The sequence below is a fragment of the Vigna unguiculata genome, chromosome 11 (genome assembly GCF_037176805.1).
Source record: "Vigna unguiculata cultivar grain cowpea cultivar isolate G323 ecotype 2 chromosome 11, ASM3717680v1, whole genome shotgun sequence".
NCBI classification, from domain to species: Eukaryota; Viridiplantae; Streptophyta; class Magnoliopsida; order Fabales; family Fabaceae; genus Vigna; species Vigna unguiculata.
Window position 1 is genome coordinate 19,005,219 of NC_140802.1, and position 14,241 is coordinate 19,019,459.

At 37.0% G+C, this 14,241-nt stretch overlaps 1 protein-coding gene across 1 annotated transcript; it reads left to right on the forward strand.

Annotated features, from left to right (window-relative positions):
- Positions 1–1,690: 1,690 nt before the first annotated feature.
- Positions 1,691–2,839, forward strand: LOC114170224 (uncharacterized). The gene is made up of 2 exons (XM_028055712.2): positions 1,691–2,070; positions 2,236–2,839. Exons 1-2 carry the CDS (start codon positions 1,691–1,693, stop codon positions 2,837–2,839), a joined length of 984 nt encoding a protein of 327 aa, XP_027911513.2.
- Positions 2,840–14,241: the final 11,402 nt, after the last annotated feature.

A 14,241-nucleotide genomic window follows, 5' to 3' on the forward strand; every position in this document is an offset into this window, starting at 1 on the left:
AACATCTCGTCTAGGCGAGCCAGTTTAGCCTAAGCGAGAGTTCGCCCAGGATTTTTAATTTGCCGCTGTATGATGTCTCGCCCAGGCGAGATCAACTCGCCTAAGCGAGATAAGCTCTCTAGCTTAGGCGAGACTCTCTAGCCTAAGCGAGATTCCCTGCAGAACTTAGTTTTCTCACTGTTTTGCTTACATGATGCTATATTGATTGCTTTAAGATGATGATAGTTGATCTTGTATGTGATCTTTATGCATGTTAGACTGTGTGATGGGATTGAGTGCGAATTTGATGAGAATGGGAACATGTTGGAGATAGGGTTTCAAGGGAAATCCTAAGGAATGTGGTTTAGTAAATGTAAGGGCATGAGGACTCAGATTGGTGACATCTTGACGCTCCTAGTAACCATTAAGACTCAAGCAGAGTATAATGGATTACGTCGGGGGGAGTAGCAGGAGGTCCTGGTCTATGAATTCGATCCATCATAGAGGTGATGGGATTTACCTTGAGAGTGGTTGGGTGAATACCCCTTGTGCCTAAAACTCTGCAGAGTTTAGGAACCATCTCAAGTGCAAGTCACCAAGAGCTCCAATGCCACTTACATAATCCGGATATCGAGTCTAGAATGATGTGTGGTGTTAGAGTTGAGATTAATTGGATGATTTTTGATAGATTGTATAATAGATCCTGTTTTCTGCCTTAGCATAAAATAAATTGCATGGTTTGCTCTTCATTCAAGTTAGCTTACCCTTCTAGTTTCTATGGTGTGTTCTATGTGTCTTCTACTTTTGCAATGATCGTCCCTATTGAATGGCGTGAGCAGATAATCGTGCAGGTGAGGATACACCCCTCCGGGATGTGAGATGATTACATTAGATGTACCAGTAGTATATGTAGCCTTTTCTTTCTTTTGCTTAGCTGATCGGGTATTTTGTAACCCTTTTGTAGTGTATGGGCTGTATATGTTGATCAGCGTATGTATGGTTATTTTTTGAGGATGACTGTATTATATATTATACTGCCCTACGTCATCATCTGCTTCTGAATTATTAAAATTTAAATGTTTTGTTTAATAGTTTAAAAACTATGAAAACGGGATGTTACAATTTCGGTATCAGAGCAGTGATTCCTTTAGGATCTGTAGGTGTGAGCTTGCTTAGCTTCTATTGTGTGTTCCTCGTAGCGTGTTTGGCATGAGTTGTTGTACTTGTCGACTAATCTAATGGTTCCTCTTTGTGTGATCAGAGCTATGGCACCTAGACCTCCTCCACCTCCTGTTCCAAACCCAGATAATCCTCATTTGGTGGGAGCAATTGAGGCGATGATAGCAGCCATGCAGCAGCAGAATGCTAACATGGTGAACCCGCAGAATCTAGCCTTGCAACAGATGGAGTCTGCAAGACTAGCAGCAGAAGCGACTCAGCAAAGGCACTTGGAAGCCCTACATCAGATAGGGGAAACCGTTAAGCCGCTGGTTCTTCCCAAGCTTCACTGCCACGAGTGCAAAAGTGGAGTTTGGAGGATTTTCTATAACACCATCCATCCCGCTTTGATGGCAAAGTTAGCCCGGATGGAACTGATCAGTGGATGCGGGACATGGAACGAATCTATGATGCTAAGAGACGTCCTACAGAGAACAGGCTGGCATAGACTAAGTACCTTCTTGCTGGAGAGGTCGTGCATTGGTGGTCCAGCATGAAGATAATGTTAAAGGACAGCCATGAGACCATCACTTGGGAACTGTTTAAGAAGAAGTTCTATGCTGAGTTCTTCCCAGATAGTGTGAGGTATGCGAAGGAGGTTGAGTTCTTGCAGCTGATGCAAGGAGACATGTCAATGTCGGAGTACGCTGAAAAGTTCAAACACTTGGGTAGATTTCACACCCTGAAGATGGCAGAGGACTGGCAGTGTAGAAAGTTCGAGAATGGGTTGAGGGGTGACCTCAAGCTCACGGTGGCTCCGTTCTCTATCAAGGAATTCCCTGCCTTGGTAGAGAAGGCAAGAGTGATGGAGAAGCTTAAGGCTGAAGTTGAAGCTGAGCAGAAGTCTCAGCTGAAGGTGGGAGGGCCATCTGGGTCAACGAGCAAACACAACGACAAGAGGAAGCCATACTATAGACCTCAGCCCTAGGGGCCCAGGAGGTTCCCACATCAGCCCCAGCAGTCCCAACCTTCTAGGCCACAGTGCTTCCACTGTAGGGGGCCCCATCTGAGGAGTGCCTGCCCCTAGCTTTCTGACAGGAGGACTTGCCATAGATGCGGCCAGGTGGGCCACTTCATTAGGGATTGCCCAGTTGATAGGAGCACAGTGTCGAGGCCTTCACCACAGCCTCAGTCACAGCCGTCGAGGGGAGGTGCGAGACCACAGGCGGCGGGTCGGGTGTACGCTGTCACTGGTGCTGAGGCAGCTGGATTAGGTAACCTCATCATCGGGTCTTGTGTGATAACTGGTAGGAGCTTGCATGTTCTGTTCGATTTGGGGGCGACACATTCTTTTGTGTCAGAATCTAGAGTGGTGGAGTTGGATCTTCTGGTGAAGGAGCTCCAGTATGACCTGGTGGTGTCCACACCTGCTTTTGGGTTAGTCAGAACCTTGATCGTGTGTGCTAGGTGTAAGATCGAGGTTGAGGGGTGCAAGTACAGGGCAAACCTCATCTGTTTACACTTGGTGGGGCTAGATGTCATCTTGGGGATGGATTGGCTATCTGCCAATCACATTCTCATTGACTGCAACGAAAGGAAAGTGTTGTTTCCTAGCCTAGAAGATGAAGATCTGTTGGTGTCCTCACAGCAGGTGGACAAGGCAATGAAGGAAGAGTCTCAATGCTTCTTGATTCTGACTTAGTTATCCGTTGAGACTGAGATGGGACCCTTGGCGGCGCTTGTAGTGGGGGATTTCTCAGATGTGTTTCCTGAGGATGTGCCTGGCCTACCCCCTACTAGGGAGATAGAGTTCTCCATTAACCTGGTGCCAGAAGCAGGGCCAATGTCCATAGCACCCTACAGAATGGCCCCTGCTGAGCTAGTGGAGTTGAAGAAACAGATTGAAGAGCTGCTAGAGAAACAGTTTATCAGGCCGAGTGTATCGCCTTGGGGAGCGCCGGTGTTACTAGTTAAAAAGAAGGACGGTAGTTCCAGACTCTGCGTGGATTACAGGCAGCTGAATAAGCTAACCATCAAGAACAAGTACCCTCTGCCAAGAATTGATGACTTGATGGATCAGTTGCACGGTGCTGCAGTGTTCTCCAAGATTGATCTGAGATCAGGATACCATCAGATTTGAGTCAAGTTTGATGACGTGCAGAAGACCGCTTTCAGGTCTAGGTACGGACACTATGAGTATGTAGTGATGCCGTTTGGTGTGACTAACGCCCCCGCTTTGTTCATGGACTACATGAATCGAATCTTCAGGCCATTCCTGGATAAGTTCGTGGTGGTTTTCATAGATGACATCTTGATTTACTCACGGACTCCAGAGGAACATGCGGAGCATCTGAAGATAGTTCTAAGCATACTAAGGGAGAAGCAGTTGTATGCAAAGCGGTCAAAATGTGAGTTTTGGATGACTTCAGTTCAGTTCTTGGGGCACATGATATCGGCTCAAGGCATAGCAGTAGATCCGTCTAAAGTAGAATCTGTGCTAAATTGGGAACGCCCTAAGTCAATGACTGAAATAAGGAGCTTCATGGGGCTGACAGGTTACTATAGGAGATTCATTGAAGGATTCTCCAAGATAGCAACACCCTTGACCCAGTTAACCGGCAAGGATCAACCTTTTGCTTGGACTGACCGGTGTGAAGAGAACTTTCTAAAGCTAAAACAAAAGTTGACTAGCGCTCAAATGTTGGTGATTCCTGATACCAGTAAACCCTTTGAGGTTTATTGTGATGTTTCTCATCAGGGATTGGGATGTGTTCTGATGCAAGAATGGAGAGTGGTGGCATACGCCTCCCAACCGTTGAAGAATCATGAAAAGAACTACCCCACGCATGACTTGGAGTTGGCAGCAGTGGTGTTTGCACTAAAGATCTGGAGACACTATCTTTACGGTGCACAATTTGAGGTTTTCAGTGACCATAAGAGTTTGAAATATTTGTTTGACCAGAAAGAGTTAAACATGAGGCAGAGGCGGTGGATGGAGTTCCTAAAAGACTTTGATTTTGAGTTGTTGTACCACCCGGGAAAGGCGAACGTGGTGGCTGACGCCTTAAGGAGAAAGGCAGTTCACACATCTCACATGATGGTCAGGGAGTTGGATTTGGTGGAACAGTTTAGAGATATGCAGTTGCAGGTGGTTTTGGATGAAGGAGTCATTAGATGTAACCATCTCACTATGTCTAATGATTTCCTTAATCTGATAAAGGAGAAGCAGCCATCGGACCCCAAGCTACAGAGGATAGTAGAGTTACTTGGCACTGAAAAGGCCAAGGATTTCTTGATGGGAGGTGATGGGGTACTGAGATTCAGAGGCAGGGTTTGCATACCTGAAGATTTAGAGCTGAAAGGTATGATTCTTGAGGAAGGGCACAAGAGTCGTTTTAGCATGCACCTAGGCATGACTAAAATGTATCATGATCTGAAGGAATCGTTCTGGTGGTCGGGCATGAAGCAAGATGTCGCTCGATATGTATCGTCATGTTTAACCTGTTAGAAGGCTAAGATAGAGCACCAGAGACCAGGGGGGATGCTTCAGCAGCTTGAGATACCCGAGTGGAAATGGGATAGCATTGCTATGGACTTTGTTACCCATTTACCTCGGACCGTGAGGAACCACGATGCTATATGGGTAATAGTAGACCGCCTCACCAAGAGTGCTCACTTCCTAGCAGTAAACTTGAGGATGTCTATGGAAAAGCTAGCACAGTTGTATATCAGTGAGATCGTGAGGTTACATGGTGTGCCATCAAGTATAGTCTCTGATAGAGACCCACGATTCACCTCCCGTTTTTGGCAGACGCTGCAGGATGCTATGGGTAGCAGGTTGGCTATGAGCTCCGCTTATCACCCTCAGACCGATGGGCAGTCTGAGAGAACCATCCAGTCCCTTGAGGATCTCTTGTGGACGTGCGTGCTGGACCATCTGGGTGCGTGGGACGAGGTCCTGCCGTTGGTGGAGTTTACATATAACAATAGCTTTCACACCAGTATTGGCATGGCACCTTATGAAGCCCTCTATGACAGGAGATGTAGAACGCCTTTATGCTGGTATCAGGACGGGGAATCAGTGGTGGTGGGACCAGAGCTTCTGAGACAGACCACTGAGAAGGTCAAGCTCATACGAGAAAGAATGAAAGCATCTCAAAGCAGACAGAAATCATATGCTGATCAGAGGAGAAGACCTTTAGAGTTTGAACCAAGGGACCATGTTTTCTTGAGAATTACCCCGACTACTAGTGTGGGAAGAGCAATCCGTCAAAAGAAGTTGTCTCCTAGGTTCGTTGGTCCATACCAGATTCTGAGAAGAGTTGGACCAGTGGCATATGAGATTGCCCTACCTCCTCCTCTGGCCAACCTCTATTCAATGTTTCATGTTTCCCAGCTCAGGAAGTATGTGCTCGACCCTTCCCATAAACTCGAGACGGAAGATCTGCAGATTATAGGAGATCTTACAGTGGAAGTTCAACCCGTTGGTTTAGGAGATGTTTAGATGAGGCAGCTAAGAGGGAAATCCATCAGACTAGTCCAGGTCATCTAGGACAAGAGGACAGGCGATTTCACTTAGGAATTGGAAGGAGATGTGAGAAAGTCATATCCACACTTGTTCACTGGTAAGTCTCAATTTTCGGGTCGAAAATTTTTGTTGTTGGGGAGAATGCAACACTCCTCTTTTTCCAGAAACAAAGTCAAACCCACTCTCATTTTCTTCTTCTCTGCAAACTCAACTCTCCCCTCTGTCTCCCTCTCTCTGACCCTTGCCTCCATCTCACCAACCTTGCTTCTTGATTAGGTCCTAGAGAGGAAGCCACGCCTGAGCCTTCTGCTGCCTCCGCTCATAGCCTCTCATCTCCTAGGTAAGTTTTCCTTGCAGCCTCAATTCTGATTTCGAAATTCAACTCAAAATTTTGCTTCCATTCAGAGTCTAACCCAGTGCTCATCCTTTCTGTGTGATTGGATGATGAATTCTTCTAGGTTGGGCTGAGGAATTCTACTCCCCTCTCCTAGGTTGTCTTCACCCAAACTTTAACTCAAGAATAGGTAAGGGAAGCTAACTTTTTAACTCATTTTGATGTGGATTATGTTCGCGAGTGCTTTAATTGCATGATTGCTTGTTTAATTGGTGTTTGAGACTGCTGGTGTGTGAAATTGAGTGGGGGATGTTCTTGAGCGAGATTGCACGTGAAAAACAAGGAGGATTTCCTGGCAGTTTTTCCTAGGCGAGTTGCTCTCGCCTAAGCGAAAATACCAGAAGATCACCCCTGTCACTGCGCGAAATCTCACCTAGGCGAGCTGGAGTTGCCTGAGCGAGATAACATCTCGTCTAGGTGAGCCAGTTTAGCCTAAGCGAGAGTTCGCCCAGGTTTTTTAATTCGCCACTGTATGATGTCTCGCCCAGGCGAGATCAATTGGCCTAAGCGAGATAAGCTCTCTAGCTTAAGCGAGACTCTCTAGCCTAAGCGAGATTCCCTGCAGAACTTAGTTTTCTCACTGTTTTGCTTACATGATGCTATATTGATTGCTTTAAGATGATGATAGTTGATCTTGTATGTGATCTTTATGCATGTTAGACTGTGTGATGGGATTGAGTGCGAATTTGATGAGAATGGGGACATGTTGGAGATAAGGTTTCAAGGGAAATCCTAAGGAATGTGGTTTAGTAAATGTAAGGGCATGAGGACTCAGATTGGTGACATCCTGACGCTCCTAGTAACCATTAAGACTCAAGTAGAGTATAATGGATTACGTCGGGGGGAGTAGCAGGAGGTCCTGGTCTATGAATCCGATCCATCATAGAGGTGATGGGATTTACCTTGAGAGTGGTTGGATGAATACCCATTGTGCCTAAAACTCTGCAGAGTTTAGGAACCATCTCAAGTGCAAGTCACCAAGAGCTCCAATGCCACTTACATAATCTGGATATCGAGTCTAGAATGATGTGTGGTGTTATAGTTGAGATTAATTGGATGATTTTTTATAGATTGTGTAATAGATTTTGTTTTTTGCCTTAGCATAAAATAAATTGCATGGTTTGCTCTTCATTCAACTTAGCTTACCCTTCTAGTTTCTATGGTGTGTTCTGTGTGTCTTCTACTTTTGCAATGATCTTCCCTATTGAATGGCGTGAGCAGATAATCGTGTAGGTGAGGATACACCCCTCCGGGACGTGAGATGATTACATTAGATGTACCAGTAGTATATGTAGCCTTTTCTTTCTTTTGCTTAGCTGATCGGGTATTTTGTAACCCTTTTGTAGTGTGTGGGCTGTATATGTTGGTCAACATATGTATGGTTATTTTTTGAGGATGACTGTATTACATATTATACTGGCCTACGTCATCATCTGCTTCTGAATTATTAAAATTTAAATGTTTTGTTTAATAGTTTAAAAACTATGAAAACAGGATGTTACAAAAAACATATTTAACTCCACTCTATAATATACTCTAACATATGCAAAATGAAAATTTAAAACATGAAAAAAAAAGACGTGATGACAAATTTTTCATTTCTTTCGATTTAAAATATACAAGAATTTAAACATTTTTTATTTCACCTCACTAACCACAACTTCATCTATGTTTTAATCTTGATTTGTAGAGAAAGATGTATAATTTAGATATGTTCTTGATGATTTTTTTTTTTCCTTTTTTTTTTGTATTTAGTTTAAAACAATGTTATTGCTCCTATTAATATATTTGTTCTTGTTGATAAATAAAAAAATAGAGAATTTATATATGGTGGTGGAATAAGAGAAGGTTGAGAGAGTAAAATGTAACTAAAAGATTAAGAACACAATTTTTTTCTGAATTTCAAACTCACTTTGTTTTTTTCATTACAATAGAGTAGATATTAATAAGGTGATGATGAGTGAAAAATTTGGTATGTGTTTTAAGAAGATCCCTTTCTCAAAGGGTCAGGTCAATGTTAAAAAAAAAATGTTAAAATATTTGATATCATTTAACTTAATTTTGGGAGTCTAACTTATTCATTGTTTTATAAATTCAAACTTTTTTTCAGATGAGATTTTATGTGGTATGGAAGCTTAAAATAGATTGGTGGAAAGTTATAGTACAATACAATCAAATCTTTAAATAGTGACAAATTTTAGTGAAAAAATAATTAGTCACTATATAGTTTACCGATACTTGTCAATAAAGTATCTAATTTATAAAGATATAATACAATATAATAAAATCTTTGAATACACAAATTTGAGTGAAAAAATTTCTTCACATCAAATATATAACAAATAAAATAAAACTATAATAAATAAAAAAATGTCACGTGATCGGTTTCTAAAGCCTGTGGTGCTGCATTGGTATTGATAGTAATAACGGTGCATTGTTCAGATTTCTTGTAAAGCTAAAATCAGAAAATAGGCTTTGTATTGATAGTAATAACGATGCATTTCATGGTATTGGTGGTTCTTTAAATTAGTCCAGAAAAAATACATTTTTAATACGTGTTGCCAATAGTCATTCTGAACAAATACGATCCCAAAAACGAAACCTACTCTCTCTCTTCTATCTTAAAGCAATATGCATCGTTCTTTGTCAAAATATGCAACCTAAATTCCCTTTCAACGATCAAGAGGACTTTGTTCCTATACTACTAAAAAAACTCATATTTCCTGCCAATTTTGTTTCGATTTTTTTTTTTTTGCAGGAAATACTAATAAATTTTGTTATGAAAAAAAATTGTAGGAAATTGTTGCCAATTTTTTTACAAAATATTTTGTATAAAAAACTTTTCGTAACAAATTTCGTAGAAAATACTTGCGAATTTTATAATTTTGTAGGAAATAATTACCCATGAAGGAATTACCTGCCAATTAAAATTCTTAGAATAAATAGTAGGAAAAAAAATCTTTTCTTGCAAATTATTACAAGAAATCTGAACAATGCAGCGTTATTACTATCAATACTAATGCAGTACCACAAGCTTTAGAAACCGATCACGTGACATTTTTTTGTTTTATTTATTATTATTATTTTATTTGTTATATATATATATATATATATATATATATATATATATATATGATGTGAAGAAATTCATGATGCGAGAGACTTTTATTTTAGAACACTAGTTAAGAATAATTAATATACATCGAATATCATAAAAGTTTATTATTAATTATGATATTAAATCAAATTCGACATGATAACCTTCAATACAATTTTATTTTATTTAAAGAACAAAAATGTCCATAAATATTACTGCTATGTTTAATATTTTATTTAATGTTCACGAATAAAAGTTAAAAAACAATTAAATGATAAAATAATTATATTTTAATATTGTTAAAATTTAAAATATAATTAAATATAAAAAGTTTAAATTAATAGAAAAACCAACAAAGATTGGTGTTAAATATCTAAAAAGTTTACAAAAAAAAAATTTAAAGTATCAATTTGCGACATCATTGAATTTTCTCTTCTAATTTTTCGATAACCTTTTGCAACATTCATGCTTAACCAAATATCAAGAAATACACAATATAAAAGTATAGATAAGTTAGTTGAAGACGAACACCGTCTCTTCTATTCTTCTTCTCTCTCTAGGTAGGTTACAAATTACTTTTTCTTCATCTCAACAAACCTTCTCTCTTCTCTTAAAAGAACGAGAATGAAACCTACTTTTTTGTCTATCTTAAAGCAATGCTATCACCAGTATCAAGAAATGTATCGTTATTATGGTTAATAAGAAACCTATTCTCTGATTTTGGCTTTACAAGAAACCCTAACCATGCATCCTTATTACTACCAATACGAATGCAGTATCTTGTGACAACTTTTTGTTTTATTTATTATTTTTTTATATATTTTATGTTAGTGTTCAATTTTAAATTTAAGATTTCATTTTTCATATTATTTTATTTTCATTCTTTAAGTTTTTTATATTATAATATTTTAGGCTTGTAGGGAAAGTTTATGAACAATTATCTTTTATTTTAAAATCCTTTTACACATTAGAATTTGTTTAACTGTGCACGTATATGCACATTCTTGTAAAAAAAACGAGTAATTTTTTCTATTTTATAATAGGTCTAAATAAGTAATGGAAATAAATAGAAATGAATAGATAGGAAAACTTTTGATTTCCTATATTTTGAAGAAGTTGAAGTTGAATTTTAAGTATGATATTCTAAAGTTTTGAAAACGTAAAACACGGGATTGTTCTTTTTGGTTTATATATTTTATCCAAATTGTTATACTTTTAATTTATTACATTAAAAAATATAATGAAAGGCCATTTTTCTTTCGAAACTACACAATACCTAGCAAAGCTAAAACAAATATAATTTTCTAAATCTTAATTGGTAAACAAATTCAGAATACAATATTCAAATAATTATTCAAATTATTGACAAAACATTACAACTATTCAAATCACAAACCTACAAATCAACCACATCTAACACAATATCAAATCATCGTATGTTTTAAGTATTTGTGTTTAGGACATTTAACTTGGAGTGCCAAAATTTACAAAGACAGTATTCAAATGTTTAATTAACATTCCCGTTATGTGTCCTAAATAAGGGAACAGGAAATATACCCAAGAAAAAGGAAAATGAAGAAATGTTATATTAAAATAGAGAAACAAAAATACATCAAATCTAATTAATTGTAAAAATTGGAAGCATCAAGTCCATCCTTTAAAACGCGGAAGTGACGCAACTTGTGTTTTTTTATTGAGAAGGAAATTCAAAGAGAAGCCAATCCTTTACATATAATTAAAAATATTAAGACTTTAAATATTTTAAATATTAAGACTCATGTAATAAACAGACTCTAATATAATTGAAAATATAATCTATATTTTAGGACTTTATTTTTAAAATTCTTTAAATATTAAATCTGCTTAACTAAATATCAAAAAATATTAAAGTATCAATTTGAGACTTCATTGAATTTTCTCTTCTAATTTTTCTATAACCTTAACATTCCTTTTAGCTTAACTAAATATAAAAAAATACACAATATTTCAATATATAAAATTATTGATTATGAATACATAAAACTAGCGATATAAAGAAATGAACAAAATGTGAAACATTTTTGTGACAAATCTATTAAAAAGATAAAAGTATAGAAAAGTTAGTTGAAGAAGAACATTGTCTCTTCTCACTACAAAAAAAGTGAATATTTGTGACAGTTAAAATTACAAGTTCTAGCGGTTAAAACCCGTCACAAATGACATTTCTGACGGTTTAAATAACCGTCAGAATTATGAATGTCAAAAACAGATTGTGACAAAAATATTCTGACTGCTGGTATTGTCAGAAAAAAAATAATAGCGGTTAAAAATTGCCACAAAATGTAGTCTAATTTATTTATATTTCATTATATTTTGACGGTTAAAAATTGCCACAAAATGCATCATATTTTGACGGTTAAAAATCGTTACAAAATGCATCATATTTTTTACGGTTAAAAACCGCCACAAAATGCATCATATTTTGACGGTTAAAAACCCCCACAAAATATATCACATTTTGACGGTTAAAAATCATCACAAATAAAATACATTTAAGCTCCTGTTTCAAGCATTCCCTTTTAAAAAAAAATAAATCTTTTTTCACTATGTTACTATTTGCTTTAGATAAAACCATACATAAAGGAATAACCAACCACATCATGACCATTTGAGATTCTCACTTTATAAAATTGTTGCTGCTATCGAATTTAGACAGTTCCTTTACATGAATCAAAATTTCCTTATATAAAACTAACAAAAATATAAACATAATCGCATAAAGAGTCGTTATGATATATATCTTAGATAATGTGTACTTCAGAACTATTGTAGGATAATCATGTTGTTGTCTAACCTATACAAGACGATAGGTATAAATTGTGATTGAAGAACCTGATCCAAGCTAACAAAATGAAATGATAACTTTCTTTCCTAGATATGCCTATAAAAAGTAGATATACAATTCAATTAAAATGGGAGAAAAGCACTAGATAATTGGTTTTGAAGCCAGTCATGGATTGTAGAACGAAGAGCATAATGGGAACAAGATTGTGAGGGTCAAGCTTATCATTAGTCATTGGTGAGTTTTCATTACCACCATCAAGACATCATTGTATAGCCTCAGCTTCATAAGTAAAACCATCTACAAGTTCTAGCGGTTAAAACCCGTCACAAATGACATTTCTGACGGTTTAAATAACTGTCAGAATTACGAATGTCAAAAATAGATTGTGACAAAAATATTCTAACTGCTGGTATTGTCAGAAGAAAAAAAATAATAGCGGTTAAAAATCGCCACAAAATGTAGTCTAATTTATTTATATTTCATCATATTTTGACGGTTAAAAACTGTCACAAAATACATCATATTTTGACGATTTTGAAGCCAGTCATGGATTGCAGAACGAAGAGCATAATTGGGAACAAGATTGTGAGGGTCAAGCTTATCATTAGTCATTGGTGAGTTGTCATTACTACCATTAAGCCATCCTTGTATAGCCTCAGCTTCATAAGTAAAACCATCTACAACTACATGTGGATCTCGCATGACTTCCAACAAAGTGGGAACACATGCAGGGAGAATTTTCTTAGATATCACTCCACCGATTGGAAACTATATTGCAAGAGAAGAAAACAAAGGTAGAGAGAACTATATTGACAATAACAGCAAAGAAAATTATGCATCTTATGCTTCGCTATTCAACTACAATATGCAAACAATTAAACGCTTGCCTTCTCATGCTTCAGGGTTAAAGGTGATCAACTTTGAGTTTGGGTCACTTGGAGGACCACTGTAAAGGCCCTCAACTCAATAAAACAAGGAGATCCTTAAACTATCATTGTCCTAGAAAATACCAGAAGAATCCTACACACAGTGCTTGCAATTTTAGATGATTACGATAAGATCCCCAAGTGTCAGCTGCAAGTTGAATCATCAACCTCCTTGCAAGCTCTTTGACAATGTTGTGAGTGTACTTCTGTCCAAGAGCACATTTACAAATGATGTTGTCAGATAGTTCAAGAAGCAACTCACATAGATTCACAGAAAATGCATCTCCCAAGCTTGCTTCGCCTATGTTTTTGACCATATCAAATTAACATTATCTATCTCACCCAAATGGTGGTGCACTCTATTAGAAAACTCAAAATTAGATTTTCTTTTTCACTGTTTCAATTTAATTTTTCTTCAAGCTATGCATAAATAAACATTAATTATAAAGTAAATTCAGTTGTTACAAATTCTGAAATAAGTAAAAAAAAAACAGCTCCACGCATGTTACTTGTCATAGCACAGTATCAACCACAATTTGCTTATTAAAAAATTCTGGTTAATCGAAGCTTTACCTTCTAGTTTTTAAAATAGCAAACTAATAATAACACAAATTATAATGGGAAAAAGTATTTGATGGTTCACCTTTTTGCTATTTCAAACCAAGAAATCCCCGTAGCAATTTTCCACCATCGTAGGAGAAAAGTGAAAAATAAGAATTGAGAATGCACAACGAAAAGAAATGATAACGCCTGCTAGAGGGAAATGAAGAAGCCCTTGAGAGAGAAAACCTGAGAGGAGAGGAGAAGACGAGACAAGTCACGGATATTTGATTTACAAAGTTTCCAATTCTCTTTTTTGAAACTTTAACAACTCTAAAAGCATATAAGTTTAAAATAATTTAAATTTTGTGACGGTTAATAAAATAACAAAAATAAAAATATTTGTAGCGGTTTATTAAAACGCTAAAAAAAACACTAATAAAAAATAAATTTTTTGTAGTGTTTGTTCTTCTTCTCTCTAGGTAGGTTACAAATTACATGTTCTTCATCTCATCAAACCTTCTCTCTTCTCTTAAAAGAACGAGAAGAAAACCTACTCTCTCGTCTTTCGTCTATCTTAGAGATGTATCGTTATTATTGTAATTAAGAATCCTATTCTCTTATTTTGGATTTACAAGTTTAATTGTCATGTTTGGATAAAATTTGGATGAGTGCCTTCATGAATTCCAATGCACCAAATAAAGAACAAAGAAATTATTCCCTTCAAAATTCTTTTGTGCTCTCCAACTTTAACCTCAAATTAACACAAACTCAAACCTAAAATTCTGGTCTTTT